The 18,766-nt window shown below is 39.0% G+C and overlaps 1 protein-coding gene across 1 annotated transcript in view; it reads left to right on the top strand.

The window, feature by feature from the left end:
* Positions 1-14,565: 14,565 nt before the first annotated feature.
* The window catches only part of Abcb7 (ATP binding cassette subfamily B member 7), a 177,144-nt gene continuing 172,943 nt past the window's right edge, over positions 14,566-18,766 (top strand). The window contains exon 1 of the mRNA XM_057759164.1: positions 14,566-14,752. Coding sequence (XP_057615147.1) covers positions 14,585-14,752 — 168 coding nt within the window. The 5' untranslated portion in view covers positions 14,566-14,584. The remainder of the gene's footprint in view (positions 14,753-18,766) is intronic.

The raw sequence follows: 18,766 nt of genomic DNA, 5'->3' as shown, positions 1-18,766 counted from the left end.
TTTTATACAACAAAGCACGATTAATAGTACACTGGAGCATGTCAATAAAAGTATGGACTTTGGACTCAGACCGGGATTTGGATATTCAACCTACCGCTTGCAAATTATGTGGACAAGTCCTAACCTTCCTTTACTTCATTTTCAAAGTAGGGATCATAACAGAAACTACTCTGTACAAGCTTTGAGAGGATTAAATTGGAGATACTACTAGAACTTAGTGCAATGCTTAAAACAGAATAAATGCTCAGCAAATGTTCTTTGAAAAAAAGAGGAAAAGGTGATAAATGAAACTTTATGAAAGATCAGCTATTTATTTTGGACCATATTCTTTTGAAATCCTAACATAACAAGTGTCATTTATTTTGTATTCTGATTCATTCAACATTATTTCATACACGCTCTTCCACATTTCAACACACATGTATTTCATGTAATTGCTGCTTTTAGAATATTTGGAATCAATTTTCAAAGATGCCATTATGAGTAAAACTGATATTAAGATCTTTATGCCATTCAACTAGTTTTTCTTTAGAGTTGATTTTTGGGCTTTATTTCCTTAAAGTGTGGATATCAATTCAAAAGTTATACAATAAAGAAAGCTAGCTGGCAAATGTGATAAACACTTTCATGAAGGATTCAAACACTAAGACAAGCTGGATAACAAACAAACAAACAACAAAACCTGCTGTTTAACATATGCATCGTTGTGGCTGAAGAAAGGGCTCATCAGTTAAGAGCACTTACTACTCTTGTAGAGGAAGCTAGTTAAGATCCCAGCATCCATATGGTGGCTCACAACCATCTGGAATTCCAGTTCCAGGTAATCCAACACCCTCTTCTGGACTCTACCAGGACCAGGTACTTACATGGTACACATACATACATACAGGCAAAACATCCATACATATAAAATAAAAAAGAATAAATCTTAAAAAATTGATTTAGAATATGTATCATCGAACTTGAAAGGGAATCAAAGATTTCTCTGGACATTAGAAAGGAAAGGCTTCTGGTCTTATCCAAATCAAATAAGATTAAATGATAGAAAAAAATGGGACATTTTTTCCCCTTTTCTTTTAGAAGTTAAGGTACAAAGTAACATTATAATGTTACTATATTTTTCTTACAGTTTTGTAATAAAGATATGGAGCAGTTCTACAGTTTTCATTCTCTAATTCTCCCATAGTCCTCTGTAGACATACCCTTCCTCCACTACCATGTAGCTTGATGTGCTAGTAACACAATGGCTGGGAGTCCACAGATCCCACTGTAGTCTCATCAATAAACATAATGCTTGAAGTAGGTTATTTTGGCAGGAGATATCCACTATATGAGATCAGAGAAGAGTCTTTCTATAACTAGTTAACTATAATTTTGAAAATCTTGTGTACTGAATTATATTAAGTATCTCTTTTTATATATGTTATATTAATACATATACATATATACATATATATACATATATATATATATAGTTTTCCTTTATTGTTTGTTTTATTGTAGGATCTCTCTACGTGGTCCTGGAACATCCTTGAACTCACTATGTAGACCAGGCTGTCCTTGAACTCACAGAGATTCTGCCTCTGCTTGCTAACTGTTGGGATTAAAGGTATACTCTATCACTCCTGGCATGAAACCTATTCTTTATAATATGTCTGACTAGGTCACAATGGCACACACATTTAATCCCAGTACCCTGCCTCTGGGAGGCAGAGGCAGGTGGATACACTGTGAGTTCCAGGCCAAGCTGGTTTACATAGAGAATTTCAGGAAGGTCAGGGTTATGTAGAGAGACTGTCTCAAAAACCAAAACAAAGTTACGTATCTAGCATATGGACAATTAGTGATCTTGATATAAGGGACATGTAAGAAAATTATGTGACCCTAACAACTACATGATATTAATAATACATACATACTTTTTTACACATTCAGCCAACTTTTATTGTTATAATAAAGACTACTTGGAGGGTAGTCTGCATAAGAAGTCAATTTGGAGGCCAGGCTGGCCTTAAACTTGTGGCCAGCCTTCTGCTTTGCCCTGCAAGTGCTGATCCATGCATACAGCAAAAAACCAAATGATTCATTCTTTTAACTTCCACAGACTGAACCTAGGGCCTTGGGTCTTGCCCATGATAGACAAGTAATAGATTACTCCTGAGCTACATCTCCCTTTTTAACATTTTATTTTAAGATAGGGACTCCTAAACTTCTTTAGCAAGGAGGGAAGGGGAAGAGGGTCACTAGCTGAGGGTCACTAGCTGAGGAGCTATTAGAATTTGGCAGTCATTGAAGAGTAAGAATCATTTTTCTTTAAGGGTGTGACTTTGGCTAGGTTGATCAAGCTCTAAGGTAGGGCTCAAACCCAAGAGTATTTGGACAGAACAAACTGGACTCAGAGGAGTTAAAAATAAAAACATGATTAATAACAGCTAGGACAATAAGTCTCCACCAGAGTCCAGCTATCTTACCACAGCAGACCCTGAATATTTCAGCACAGATGAAGCATGCGAAAACGACCTTAAAACCAACTATGAAGATTATAGAGGTCCTTAAAAAGGCAACAAAACCAGAAAAGAAGTTGGAGGAAATGAATAAATCCTTTAAAATAAGACAAGAAAAAAAAACAGTTGAAAGAAATGAATAAAATGTTTCAAGATCTGAAAGGAAAATGAAAGCAAAAGGAAAACATAAACTGAGAGAAATCTGGAAATAAAAAATTTAGGAATGCTATAGTTGCAAACTTCACCAAGAAAATACAAGAGATGGAAGAAATAATCTCAGGCATTGAAGATACAATAGAAAAATAGTGATACATGAGTCAAAGAAAATAACAAATCTAAAAATTCCTAACACAAAACATCTAGGAAATCTGGGACATTATGAAAAGACCAAAATTAAGGATAATAGGAATAGAGGAAGGCCAAGAATCCCAGCTCAATGACCCAGAAAATATTTTCAACAAAATCACAGAAAAAAAATATTTTCTAACCTAAAGAAGGAGATGTCTTCTTTAGTAAGATATAAGGCCAGACCTATTAGAATCCCACCTTGGTGTGGGACAAATGTCTATATTCTGTCAATTATATTTTAAATAAACTCTGATTGGCCAGTAGTTAGGCAGGAAGTATAGGCAGGACAATCAGACAGGAAGTAGAGGTGGGTCAAGGAGAACAAGAAAATTCTGGAAAGAAGAAAGCCCATTCCTCTGCAGTCCTTGCCCAGCCACAAAAGAAGCAGGATGTGACTGCCTTGCTAAAAAAGGTACTGAGCCATGTGGCTAACACAGATAAGAATAATGGGATAATATAAGTTGTAAGAATTAATAAGAAGCATGAGCTACTAGGCCAATCAGTTTATGACTAATGTAGACCTCTGTGTGATTTCTTTGGGACTTAATGATTGCAGGGAACTGGGCAGGACAGAAACCCTGACAATACCACCGGACTTCTCAATGAAGACCCTAAAAGCAAGAAGGGCTTGGATGGCAGTGCTGCAGAGTCTAAGAGATCACAGACGCCAGCCCAGATTATTATACCCAGCACAAATTTCAATCACTATTGATGGAGAAAATAAGATATTTTATGATAAACTCAAATTGAAACAATATCAATCTACAAATCTACCCCCTACAGAAGGTGCTAGAGAGGCTGGAGAAATGACTCAGTGGTTAAGAGCACTGATTGCTCCTCCCTGGGTTCAGTTCCCAGCACTTACAAGGCAACTCACAACTGTCTGTAATTACAGTTCTGGGGTGTTGTGTGAGGCTGCTTGTTTGTTCCCGGCTGCTCAGCCCCGCAATAACCACACAGAGACTATATTATTTGCAATACTGTTTGACCAATAGCTTAATCATATTTCTGGCTAGCTCATATCTTAAATTAACCTATTTCTATTAATCGTGGCTGTGGCTTACTGGGTAAAGTTCCGGCGTGTCTGCTCCTGGCAGCAGCCACATGGCTTCTCTTGACTCTGCCTTTTTTCTCCCAGCATTCTTTTTAGTTTTCCCTGCCTACCTCTATTCTGCCCTATGCAGGCCTAAGACAGTTTCTTTATTAACCAATGGTATTCACAGCACACAGTTTAGTCTTCCTGCCTAGCTCTACTTTGCTAAGACATTGACTGAAACGGATTCTTCATTCATTAACCAATAAAAGCAACACATATACAGAAAGACTTCCCACACCAGCTATGGACACCTGATTTTTGATAAAGAAGCCAGAAATATATACAGGAGAAAATAAAGAATCTTCAGCAAATGGTGCTGGCATAACTGGACCAGAGCATGTAGAAGAATGCAAATAGATCCATATTGTCGTCCTGACCAAAACTCAAGTCCAAGTGGATCAAAGACATCAACATGAAACCAGATACACTGAACTTAATAGAAGAGAAAATGGGGAATAGCCTTGAACACATTGGAACTAGAGAAGACTTTATGAACAGAACACAGAACAAGCACTAATATCAACAATTAATAAATAGGACCTTATGAAATGAAAAGCTTCTGTAATGCAAAGTACACCATCAATCAGACAAAGTGGCAGCCTACAGAATGGGAAAATATTTTTGCCAACTCCATATCCAATAGAGGGTTAATATTTATATTTTTCAGAAAATATAAATAACTCAAAAAATATACATCAACAAACGAAATAATCCAATTTAAAAATTGGTTGCAGATCTAAACAGAGTTTTCAAATAGAGGAATCTCAAATGGCCAAGAAACAATTAAAGAGATGTTCAACATCCTTAGTCATCAGGGAAATGCAAATCAAAACAACTTTGAGATTCCATTTTATACCTGTCAGAATGCCTAAGATAAAAAATGCAAGTGACAGCTCATGCTGGCAATGATGTGGAGCAAGGCGGACACTCCTCCATTGCCAGTGGGAGTGCAAAGTTGTATAGTCACTTTAGAAATCAATATGACAGTTTCTCAGAAAACTGGGAATAGATTTACCTCAAGACCCAGTTATACCACTCTTGGGAATATACGCAAAGGACGCTCTATCCTATAACAAGAACACTTGCTCAATTATGTTAATGTGGCTTTCGATGTGAGAGTGTCATATATCAATCTGTTGATTTCATTGGTTAAGTAATAAAGAAACTGCTTGGCCCTCATAGGTTAAAACATAAGTGGGTGGAGTAAACAGAACAGAATGCTGGGAGGAAGAGGAAGTGAGCTCAGACTTGACAGCTCTGCTCTCTGGAGCAGACGCCATGCTCCCCTCTCCCGGGCAGATGCAGGGCAGCTCCTCTCAGAGGCAGACACGATGAAGCAAGCTGCCAGGTCAGACATGCTGAATCTTTCCCGGTACGACTGGTGCTACACAGATTATTAGAGATGGGTTGATCGGGATATGAGAATTAGCCAGTAAGGGCTAGAGCTAATGGGCCAAGCAGTGTTTAAAAGAATACAGTTCGTGTGTTGTTATTTTGGGGCATAAGCTAGCCAGGCGGCCCAGGAGCTGGGGCGGCAGGAACGCAGCCCGCAGCTCCCACTACAGGCTTTATTCATAATAACCAGAAACTGGAAACAAACTAGATGTTCCTCAACTGAAGAATCGATAAAGAAAATGTGGCACTTTTACACAATGGAATATCACTCAGGTGTTTAAAAATAAATGACATTTTGGATTTGCAGGCAAATGGATTCAACTAGAAAAAAAAATCATCCCGAGTTAGATAATACAGACCCAGAAAGAGAAATATGGTATGTTGTGGTGATTTGAAAGAAAACTGTCTCCAAAGGGAGTGGCACTTTTAGGGGGTGTCATCTTGTTAGAAGAAGTATGTTACTGTGGAGGTGGGATTTGAGGTGGGTTTTTCCTGTATAAGAGTTGCAATGGTTATGGCATCTCTTCACAGCAATAAAAACCCTAGCAAAGACATATGTATTCACTTATAAGTGGATATTTTCTGTTAAGTAAATGATAATAAGTTACAAATCCACAAACTCAGAGAGTTTAGGTGTAGCCAGATTTTTCTGCCTTACCAGCTAGCTCCCAAATAACCACACAGAGACTTCTTATTAATTATAAAAGCTCAGCCAATAGTTTAGGCCTATTAAAAACTAGCTCTTACAACTTAAATTAACCCACATTTATGAATTTCCGTGTTGCCATGTGGCTTGTGGCTTTACCTGTTTTCCAATATGTCTTGATCTCTCTGCATCTCCTGGAAACCCTGCCTTTTTTTTTTCTTCCCAGGGCTCTCTCCTGGTATACCTCTTGCCTAGCTATTGACTGTTTAGTTTTGTATTAAACCAATCACAGCAATATATCATTACACAGTGTAGAGGAATATTCCACAACAGTTAAGTAGAGAGGGGGGATCTAGGAGGACACATGCATCTCCCAGGGAAGTGGAAATAGAATGAATTTTGTGAGAGGACTTGGGGTGGGTGGAGATGAGAGAGGGAGGGTTCTAGTGTGTGTCTGTGTGTGTGTGTTGGAAGGGATGGAGGGAGAGTGTAGTGGGAGTTGCAGGCTGCGTTTCTACCGCCCCAGCTCCTGGTCCGCCTGGCTAGCTTATGCCCCAAAATAATGACACACAAACTCTATTCATTTAAACACTGCCTGGCCCATTTCTATTCATGTATGTAGCACCCCAAGGTGTGCTTACCAGGAAGATTCTAGCCTACATCCATCCTGGGTCAGAGCTTCATCGCATCTACTCTGGAGAGGAGAGCATGGCGTCTGCTCCAGAGAGCAGAGCTGTCGAGTCTGAGCTCACTTCCTCTTCCTCCCAGCATTCTGTTCTGTTTACTCCACCTACCTATGTTTTAACCTATGAGGGCCAAGCAGTTTCTTTATTACTTAACCAATGAAATCAACAGATTGATATATGACACTCCCACAGGAGAGAGTGTGGGGAGGACAGATGGAATTGGGGGTCATTTGTGAGGGGCGTCAGTGTTGAAACCTAGTGCAGTGTGAACTTCCTGGAATCTATGACGGTGACCCTAGTGAAAAGTCTGAGTAATGGAGGCTATGAAGTCTGAACTGGCCTTCTTTTATAGCCAGCATGGCTTCCAGTGATGGGCCAGGTTTGAATTTGCTTGAGTTCTTGGCTGAGGGGGTCCAGGCTGATGCTAGAAGAGAGGATCACTCTCTGAAGACTGACAACAAGGCCCCATTGCCGAGAACAGCATTCACACAGCTCATTGAAGGTAGAAATGGAAAGTTGGTACCTGCATGGAGCCTTCTCCTCTACATTCTAGTCTCTTTGGTGAGAGAAAGTACTCTAAAGGCTATGGAAAGAGAAAACTGGACACGAACCTAGTCACAGAACCCTCCACCTACAATCTGTCCTGTCTACACAATGTGTGGAGGCAAGGTTGGCACAGAACATGTGTGACTGGTCAACCAATGTCTACTCTATAATCTTGAGACCCTTGCCACGAGTGATCCCCCACCCTACATTGGCTGGATGGCCAGGAACAGGAGACTGGATAGCTCAGATACCCAGGGTAGAACCAAACACAACTGGAAAAAAAATCAATGAAATGACTCTTAGTTTTAGTTATACTCATAGATAGGTGCCTTGTCTAGTGGTCAATAGCAAATGGGAGCTGGTGCCGAGACCCACAACCAAACATTATGTAGATAGAGAGTCTAAACTAAAGGTTTCCATGTGGCCCCTACCCTTGGAGGTCGGGGAATCCAGCTGAAGAGGAGAAGGAAAGATTGCAGGAGTCAGAGGGGATGGAGGACACCAGGAGAACATGGCCCAACAAATCAACTAATCAGGGCTCATATGGGCTTACAGAGACCAAAGCAGAAAGCATAGGACCTGTCCCAGGTCCCTGTGTATATGTTGTGACTGTAAGCTTGGTGCTTTTGTGGGATTACTAACAGTGAAAGTGGATATGTCTTTGCCTCCTTTGCCTGCTCTTGAGATTTTTTTATCCTACTGGGTTGCCTTGTCTAGCCTCCATATGAAGATTTTGCCTTTTCTTATTGTATCTTATTTTACTGTATTTGATTTTTGTTTCTTGGAGGTTTCCTCCTTTTTGAAGGGAAATGGATAGGGAGTAGATCTCAGGGAGAGGGTAGGTGATGGGAAGCTGGGAGGAGCAGAGGGAGGGGAACTGTGGTTGACATGTATTGTAAGAGAGAGGAATCTATTTTCAATAAAAAATAAGAACATGAAGTTGTGTAGGTAGGGAAGTAGGAGTGAACCTGGAAGGAAATGGGGATGAATATGAACACAATACATTGTATGAGATTCTCATAGAATTAATAAAAATATTATAAAGAATTCTCCAGCAGGCCTTAAACTTTCAATTCTCCTGCAATAGCCTAGTGAGTAGTTGGGACTGCAGGCCTGTGCCACCAAGCCCAGCTTGAATAGGAAGATTTTAATGGAAATAGGGCAATGTGGAGAAGCAATAGTGGTGGGGGGTAGATAAGGTGCTTGTTGGAAGTTTTTTTTTTAAGCAGATGACATTTGAGCTGAGACCTGAAGGGCAAGAAAAAGTCATTAACAAATCTGCAGGAGAGATATTCCAGGCAGAGAGAAAAGCAAGAACAAAAGCCCTAAAGTGAGAATAACTTCTGGCATTTTCAAGTAACAAAAAGATCATGGTGGCCTTCTCAAAACACACAGTGTTTTCTTTAAGTTTAGGAGTAATAAATGAAAAGAGTACCATACATGGAGTCATTACATCTCGGTGTAGTCTCCGTTCCCATTAGTTCTGCAACCTCTGTCAAGTCACAACCTGTTTCCTATAAATATGGAATAAAACTGTTAATAAATAAGTCCTATCTTCCAGGCTTGATGTGAAAATTAAATAAGGTATGAAAATTTATAAGTTGCAAAATGCTATCCAAAATTAGGTGTAATTATTACATAAAGTATTATCATGTGATCTGTGGCTGCAGCAGCTATTTATAGTCGTTTTATTGTATCTACTTGGGTCTCTTTAAAATAAATGTGTCAAGATGCTGCAGGCAAAGTTGGCCTGTTTGTTGCAATGTTCTTTCTCCATTAATGTACAAGTCTTATTTTATGTTATATTCTCAGGTAGTATGGAAATTGTGTTTGGTTTATTTGGTCAATAAATGCTTGAACCTCTTTAGCTCATTAGAGAGTAGTTACTTGAATATTCTAAATTTACTTACATTTTTTAAATTACAGAACTTTGCTAAAAATGAACACTACTGTAAAATACATTTGCTCCATTTAAAGACTTCAGTACTGAAGTTGGAGAGATGGCTCAGTAGTTAAGAGTGTTTACTGCTCTCTCAGAGGACCCAGATTTTTAATTCCCAGCACCCATTTCAGCCAACTAACAACCACCTGTAACTTCAGCTCCAGGAGATCCCATAACGTGCACATACCCAAACACAGGCACAGACACATAGTTCACTGATTCCTAATGAATTATCATTATATGGATAGATCAGTGCATCTTTCAGCCCTCACCTGAGAATCTCATCATTTATCTACTTTATTTTTGCAGTAGATAAAGATTAAAACAGACAGATGACTGTTCAACATGCAGAAAATAAGAGATCGCAGGGTGGCAGCAGTACACGCCTTTAATCCCAGTACTCAGGAAGCAAAGGCAGGAGGATCTCAGTTTGAGGCCAGTCTGGTCTACAAAATGATTTCCAGGACAGCCAGAGCTATAATACAGAGAAATCCTGTTTCGAGCATGGGAGGGAGAAAAGGAAAGAGGGAGGGAGAGAGGGAGAGAGGGAGGGCGGGGGGGGGGATGTGAGAGAGGGGTAAGGGAAGGAGGGAGGGAGGGAGGGAGGGAGGGAGGGAAGGAGGGAGGGAGGGAGGGAGGGAGGGAGGGAGGGAGGGAGGGAGGGAGGGAGGGAGGGAGAGATAACCAGTCCTATACGGGATAGTCTGTATCACATGCCTTCCTCCATGGGCTCAGGGATCATTGCGGAAGAGGAAAGAACTTAAGAATCAAAGGTGATGGATGGCTCCAGGGAAACACTGTCTTCTGGACACCACAGGGAAGTTGCACATATAAAATCACAGTGCTTGGGACAGCAGGCATAAATTCTGTGCAAGATCAAGTCAGACAAAATCACAACATGGAGAGAGGAAGTGGTTGCAAAGTCCCAGTTCTAATAGAAGAACAATTGACATCTGTGGACTCTTTGGGTAGGGAGGGCCAGGTTTCTTCATATATGCTCACATATTCACATATTCTGCACATGCTCCAGGATGTGGTCTTAAGCCCTTGTACACACAGACATCACTAAGTGAACTCAATAGTTTAAAAAATAGAACAAGTACATAAGTGGATATTAGACATAAAACAAAGGATAGCCACCCTATAATTCACAACCTCAGAGAAGCTAGGCAACAAGGAAAACCCTAAGAGTGACATATATGGATCCCCCTGGGAAGAGTAAATAGACAGGAACTCCTGAGAAAATTGGGACCATGTGGAGGGGAGAAGGGAGAGCAGACAGGAAGTGGGAGGGGAAAAGGGAAGGGGGTAGGAGAACAGAAGTGAACAGGATGGCTGAGAAGGGGGAGGACAGAGAGGGAGAGCAAGGAAAGAGATATCTTGATAGAGGGAGCCATTATGGGGCTAGCAAGAAACCTAGCACTTAGGGAAATTCCTAGAAATCCACAGGGATGACCCCAGGTAAGACTCTAAGCAATAGAGGAGAGGGTGCCTGAACTGGCCTTGCTCTGTTATCAGATTGACGACTACCCTAATTGTCATCATAGAAACTTCATCTAGCAACTGATGGAAGCAGATGCAGAGATCCACAGTTAGCACTGGGCCAAGATTCTGGAATCAGTTAAGAGACAGGGGAATGATAATATGAACAAAGGGATCAAGACCATGATGGGTAAACCCACAGAAACAGATGGCCTGAGCTAGTGGGAGCTCGCTTACTCTGGACTGATAGCAGGAGAACCTGCATAGGCCCAAACTAGGCCCTCTGAATGTGGGTGGCAGTTGTGTGGCTGGGGCAGTCTGTGAGCTCACTGGCTGTGAGACCAGGACTTATTCCTAGTGCTTACAATGGCTTTTCGAAGCCCATTCTCTTTGGAGGGATACCTTGCTCAGCCTAGATACAGGGGACAGGGCTTTGGTTCTGCCTTAAAGTGATGCTCCAGACTTTGTTATCTCCCCTATGGGAGGCCTCACTCTCTCTGAGGAGTAGATGGGGGTTGGGGTGGGTGGAAGGTTGGGGGGGAGTAAAAGGAGGGGAGGGGGAAGGAACTGGGATTGGTATGTAAATTGAGAAAAGATTGTTTAAAAATTAAACAAAAAAAGAAAAAAAGAACTTAACATAAAAAAGTACATGAAGTTGGCAGAGAGAACTGATAGTGAAGATAGGGAAGGATTTGCATGGGAGGGAATGAGGAATGAATTAGAGCAAAACACGTTATATGTATACATTTATAAAATTTTCAATGAAAGGGGAAAAAAACAATGTCGGGAAACTTTTGAGAATTTTTCAAACCAATTCCTGTAATTTTTCTTATTTAATTTCAAAAGAAAATAGTTATAATTTATTATCACCTTAAAAAATAAAAAATAAATCATTAAAGACCTCAAGATTGTTATTTCATGTCAATAGTACCTATAGGTATTTCTAGTAAAACTCAAGATCTTGAGAAATTATCTACAGTGTCGGTATAGGTATTTCAGAAATTTGAAATAATTCCTGATTAAAATATAAGATTCTACATGGTTTTTAAATTTTTCATTTAGTTTTATGTTTAAGAAGTAGGCAGTGGGGGAATGTGGAGAGCTGTCTCAGCAGTTAGGAGCACTTGTTGCTCTCGCAAAGGATTTGGGTTCAATTCCCATGCATGAAGATGGTGATTCACAACCATTTATAGCTCCATTTTCAGAAGATGTGACCCCTCCTTCTGACCTCTGAAGGCTCCAAACACACAATATATTAATGGAGGCACACAAACAAGCAAATATATTTATGCAGGCCAAACACTCACACCTAAAACAAATAAATCCAATAAATAATTTTAAAAAGTAGGCAAAACCTTTTAGTGGACAGAGTAGCTGATTGACAGCCAGATTGTCATGGGTTCAATTTGGATTTTATCTCCATATTCTTCTTTATCTACTAGGAATTTATAAGGACATCCATAGAAAACTCTTAATATTTTCCAGAATTGCTTAAGATCCAGCAATGGACTCTGTGTTTATACAAACATAAAATGCAACATATAATTTCATCATATCATGTCTTAGAACTTTCACAAAATATTCATTATATATGTTCTGATATTTAAAAAAAGTAATAGCATCACTCAACAATGCTTTACCTGGGTAGAAAGAGTCAACTGCAGTAGTCAGTCCTTACAGAAATCATTGCTAAAATCTGGGATGTCTCTGATATAAACTGCTAATAACACAGAAAGGATGCTGATATTATACTTATTAATGATAACACAGTCATTAATAAAGGAGGTCATTATAATCAACTAGGCAATAATTTATAAACACCCAATTAATCACTAAGCCTTGTTCATCCCACCTTCTTACTATATCTTGAATTAATCTTTTTTTTAAATCTCACACATTTATTGTAATCTGATAATAACATAACATTTATATGAATAAATGTTTCAGGCTGTGCTCCCAACAGAGGACACCTTTAAAAACACTATTTCCTCTTCAACTTCTTGAGTGTTTGCGTTTTCTAGTTGAAAACACTTTGGAGTAGAATAATATTATCTTTCAGCATGATCAGACAGTTGTTTCCTTGACTTTTTTTTAGAGTGAATCTCTTCTGTATCATCTAATACAAGGTTCATGTACTCATCAAAGCCAAATAATATGATCTTCTATCTGCGTATTCACTTGCTCATACAGCCAGACCTGAATCCGAGGCCTATTTTGCAAGTATTTGAAGATGAAGTTGATGGGCTCCACCATTACCTTCTGATCTATTGCTACGTGTACTGTTAAGCCTAGGCCTTTATTTTATGATTAAGCTGTTGTATTAACTTCAGAACTTCAATTTGAACTTTTTCCTAATCCAGCGTTTCCACTTAAGCCAGAGTAGTTTAATGGATATACAAGTCTGATCATTTTACTCTTCTGATTAAGCCATTCACTAGCTGCAGTATACAGCATTAATTTTTTAAAATGAAATGGAAGGCCTTTTGCCATCAAGCCTTTCTGTTCACTGTGTTTCATCGACTATTTTGTCATACACTTTCTAGACTCCTGAGCCCTAAAGTTTTCTTATGCTTTCTAGCTTTTAATATTGCCATTTTCTTTACATGGGGTCCACCTCTTCAATCTGAAATTATTTTCTTCCCCAGAGACCTGGTATATGATACGAATTTCAGAACAAAGTAAAGCTAGCTGCATGAGTCAAACATATCTTTTGTCTTTCTTCATCACCTATCTCATTAGTTTGTAAAGCTTCTACAGAATTAATTCATAATTACTTGCCTGTCTTGTGTAAAACAGTTTGAAAATGAGCCCGGTGTTGGTTGTGCATGCCTTTAATTCCAGTACCCCAGATGCAATGGCAGGTGGGCACTGGAATTCAAGGTAAGCCTGGTCTACATAGCAAGTTCCAGGGTATCCAGGGCTTCATAATGAGACCCTGTGTTAAGGAGAGAGGGAGGAAGGGAGTGAGAGAGAGAGAATGAGAGAGAGAGAGAGAGAGAGAGAGAGAGAGAGAGAGAGAGAGTTGAGAATGCATTCATAAAATTGTAACTGTCTTCTTGACTTCTTGACTTCAGGTTTTTCAAGAAATATATTTGGGAAACTTTCCCCAGAAACCTGAAAATATTTCCATGGTATCTGGTTTGATTATAGTGCTGACAAAATAATACAAACGTGCCTTTAAATATGCACTTTACTATATAACATGTTAGCTTATCACCCTTCAGCTAATCTACCAGCTTTTCAATTTGGGACTTTGGAGAAATCAAAGGGAAGAGCTACAAGGAGGTAAATTAGTGGAACAAAAAATGTGTGTACTCTGAGCATCCAATTGTCCCAGTAACAAAAGACCAAATGTATATCAGAAAAATAAAAGCATTTACGAGAAAGGTGGTGATTCTCGCTAATGAAGCCTCCTCCAGGGAGAAACTTATGTCTTTATGTCTGTACTTTACCCTAAATGTCAATGTACACGGAAAATGAGAGGTATTGAGGTATATAAGGAGTGGAGGGTGGCATTGGGTTGGAGACAAGAAATGAATAGAGTGACAAACAAGATAGGGTCGTCACATTTACTAAAAAAATACTTGGGGCATGATTATATCAATAAATAATTTGTTATTTATTTCAAATAACATTTAAGTGGGCATCCTGTATTTTATCTGGTAACGCTAAGAAAAGAAAAACAAATAGTATTCCGATTTCCTGGCCTGTGTAAAAACAAAACAAAACAAAACAAACAAAACAAAAAAACCAACAAAGCCCAGTCCCAGCGGTAAAAGAAAAAAAGCTACACCTTAGTGTGGGCATCTTCGGACACAGGCTGTTTCCGGTGTCAGACAGCAGCGAGGGAGGGGGAGGGGAGAGGCAATGAAAGCCGCTGAGCTCAGTACGCCCGTGTCCCACAATCCTCCGCTCTCGGTTCCTCTTTCCTCGCTCAAGATGGCGCTGCTCGCGACACATTCTTGGCGCTGGGCAGCCGCGGCGGCCGCTTTCGAAAAACACAAACATTCGGCTGTTCTGACCCGGCCTCTAGTCTCCATCTGCGGCTCAGGCCCGCGATGGAGGTCGCAGCAGAGCGGCGCGTCAGGAAGCGCTCGAATCTACCAGGTGTGTTGCCACGCGCTTGGAAGAGTAGGATGAGGGGCAAGGACCTCGTAGGGAAAGGGTTGCCCTCGTGACCTTAGGGCAGAGAGAGCGCCTAGAAGAAAGATTGTCAGGCCGACTGCCGAGTAGCAGCGAGTGTAGGAAGTTAGGGTTAGTAATTCGAGGAAAAGAGACAAAAAACATTTGGGGACCGCGTAGAGCCCGGAGGTTTCAGGCACGGGGTACCTGGAGTGCCAATGTCTTATAGGGTTTTGCGGGCAGTTTTTTTTTTTTTTTTAAGTGTAAGAAAGACGGGGCTAATTTCAAAAGTTGGGCACGAAACTTGGTGCTAAATTGCCTGTGGTTCAGATTTTACCAAATCAGAAGGAACAATTTCGAGTGCACTTTAAGATGACAGTACGCCATCAATAAAGAAGTACCAAATTGAATTGGTACTCTAACTCCCTCACTGACAGGCGTGATCCCTGATAAGCAAAAAAGTCATATTTATCTTTTCTCCAAAATGCACACTTCTCTAAGCTATAAGCTTGATTATCTTTTGCTATGACTATTCAGTTATGTTCTTTGTGTACAAGTAACATTGGAAAGCCTGACGATTTTCCCCTTAGGTGTGTGACAGTGGTTATGGTACTTCGGAATAGTGGCTTCCATTATCTCATTCTAGAATGGTCTTTTAAAATCGTCTGTAGTACTTGTACTCAGTTTATATCTTTATTTCTCATATATTGACAGTATTTTAATTGCCACCACATGTTCATCAGTATAATCTTAACATTGTCATTTTTGTTCGGAAAACAATTTTGCTTATTTTTGATTCTTTGTCAACAGATATCTAATGTCTACCAATATAATTATAAACACTGTTGAGATAATAGAGGCCAAGAGAAGGATATAGTTAGACCTTCAAGGATTGATTTTTTTTTTTAAAAGATAAGATCTTGCTTTGTAGTCCAGTTTGGCCTTGAACTTATGATCCTCCTGCTTCAGCCTACTGTGTGTTGGGATGACAGGCAAAAGGTGACAAGAATTGAACAATCTTTAAAATTAAAAATATTTTAAATTGACAGTTCTATATATTTATGGAGTGCGGTGTGATATTTGATACATGTATAGAAGTGACAACAATTGGTATAGCTGTCATCCAAAATATTTGTTATTAATGTACAACATAATACTTTAGAGTTGAAAGAAGTCTTACTATTATGTTATGAAATGTTAGTGGTTAAATCAGCACTTTTTAAAGATGAAATTAAATAATGTAGAAAAGAAACTAGTGCTTTTTGTATATTAAGGTAGGAATTATTTTGTGAACTTTCACTTGTATATACATACACATATTCCCACATGTATGTGATTATTGGGATGGACTATAAGATGCATTTTTTCTGAATTATGCTCTAGAACCATAGCCACTAGTTTGATGTGGCCATTAAAATTTAAAAAAAATTAATTTCTCAGTTGTATTAGCCACATTTCAGATATCCAATAACCAAGTGTGGCTGGTCCCTACTGAGAGCATAAAATAAAAATTCTGTTGAGCAATGCTGTTTTAAAGAATGTTATATCTATCCCTTCAAATTTTGCAAGCGAGGAAACTAAGTCTCGGTGTTGATGAGTGAAAAGCTTCAAGGCTGTTCATTTATTTATTGCTTTCTTTGTGTCAGGGACTTATGAAATAAGATCCTAGTAGACACTAAGGACACAGTAAATGTTGACTTGTACAGATCCCCACTAATAATGTATAGAAGAATATTAATGGTGGGAAACATCTTAAGTGTAAAAATTATTCTTAAAACCAGGGGATTTTATATATTATTTAAACTGTATGGTTCATTATACAGCTAACCACTATACTACATAATTTTATAAACCACCTGGCAGTGCAGAGGATCAAACCCAGGGCCTTTTGCAAGGTTGGTAAGCATTATACCACTGAGCCACATTCCCAGTCCATAAATTTTGTATAAGTAGGGGTTTATTTCATTAATATTTAAAATAGTAGAAATTGAGGTATCATGTACTTTCTCAGCACCTTTTAGCATAAAGAGTCCTTATTTGTATTAACCCTGACATTTACCAATACCCTGTGTTCATTTGCTTCTTAAACATATTTTTGAGATAATTTATATACCATATAATTCATCCATGTAGAAGGACAGATTAGTAGATTTTACATATTCAGTGATATGTACCAACATTGCCACATTCAATTTTGCCTCAAAAAGAAATCTACTACTTTTTGGCTATCTTCTTTCTATACCTTTTCCCTTCTAACCATCCCTAAGCAACCACTAACTTATGTGGATTCTTTATATATTTGTCTATTCTGGACATTTAATATGAATGGAATTATGTGATATGTGGTCTCATTGTTTGATGTTTTATTTCCTTGTGACATTACCTTATGTAACCCAGGCTGGCTGACCTTAAACTCTCCATGTAGCCTACTCTATCTTTGAACTGATTCTTTTTCTCTCTGCCTCCTGGAATTACAAGGCATGCACAACCATACCTGTTAGTATATGATCTCTTTTGACTGTTTCATTGATTTTTCATGGTTTATTCATATTTTGGCACATATAAATATCACGTTATTTATTGTGACCAAATTATTGTTTGGATATACAAGGTTTTTTGTTTATGTTATTTTTTAAAATGGACTTATTGAGTAGCTTTGGCCTAGAATTTGATGTGTAGACCATGGTGTCCTTGACATCATGGAGGTGCTAGAATTAAAGACACGTACTGCCACACCTAGCATGATATGCAAGATTTTTGTTTATTGTTTTACGTGTATGGGTCAGAGAAAGTTTTGTGGAATCAGTTCTCTCCTTCTACCGTTAAGTGGGTTCTGGGGATTAAACTCAGGTCCCTAGGCTTGTGTGGCAGGCACTTTGTGTGCTGAGCCTTCTCTACAGCCCCAGGATTTTTTGGGTTGATTTCACTAGTGCTTAGAATATTAATATATAAGTTTTGCATGGGATTAAGTTTTTGTTTCATTTAGGTACACAAATTTAAGGAACTGCCATATTGGTGTGTTCTGTTTCTCTCTGGCACACTTTCTCTTTCTCTGCCCACCCTTCAACCCCCTCTTTCATTTTGGACAGTGTCTCACTATGTATCTCTGCCTGGCCTGGAATTTGATGTATAGACTAGTCTGGCCTGGAACTCACAGAGATCCAACTGCCTTGGCCTCCAGAGTACTGGGATTAAAGGTGTGTACCACCATACTGGCTCTTTCTAGTTATTGGAGACAGGATCTTATGTAGCTCAGGCTTGCCTTGAAATACAGATCTTCCTGCCTCAGCTTCTTAAGTATTGAGATTTCAGGCTTGAGTCACTACAGACGGTTTAAAATCTTTTTCCGTGCCCTAGCAGTGCCGCAGTTCTATGAATTTAACCCAGGGCCTCATGCATATTGAGCAAGCATACCATTGAGTCACACTTTCAGACCTCATACTAATTTTTAGAGTGTCTGTATGTTTTAAATTATCAGTTCAGTTTCTCCATTCTCACCAAATTTGTTAAATTTTTAACTCTAGCCGTTCCAGTGGGCATATGAAGTGGTATTATATCTTAATTTTGGTTTGCATTCTCATTATGAATGAGATTATTGAGTATTTTTTCACTTGCTTATTGACTATATATCTTCTTTGGAGATATACTTATTTATGTCCTTTGTCTATTGAAGGTTATTGGGTTTCTTTTTGGCTCTAGGGGTACTAGTCCTGGCTTAAGCTTCTGAAACCTCAAAACTGCTCCCCAGTGACACACTTCTGCTAAGGCCACACATACTCCAACAAGGCCATACCTTCTAATAGTGCCACTCCATGTGGGCCATTTTCATTCAAACCACCACAATTGAGCTGTACCTCCTGCTGATGTTTTTATTTTTTATTATTTATTTGTAAGTTTTAAAATATATATTCTAGATACAAGTTGTATTTGTAATGATATTTTATCATAATTATTAATTTATATAGTTTTTATGTTATAGGTTTTTGTGAAAGAGGGTTT

This window comes from Chionomys nivalis, chromosome X, assembly GCF_950005125.1.
Source record: "Chionomys nivalis chromosome X, mChiNiv1.1, whole genome shotgun sequence".
Classification (NCBI taxonomy): domain Eukaryota; kingdom Metazoa; phylum Chordata; class Mammalia; order Rodentia; family Cricetidae; genus Chionomys; species Chionomys nivalis.
This window is presented reverse-complemented; position numbering and strand designations above follow the sequence as displayed.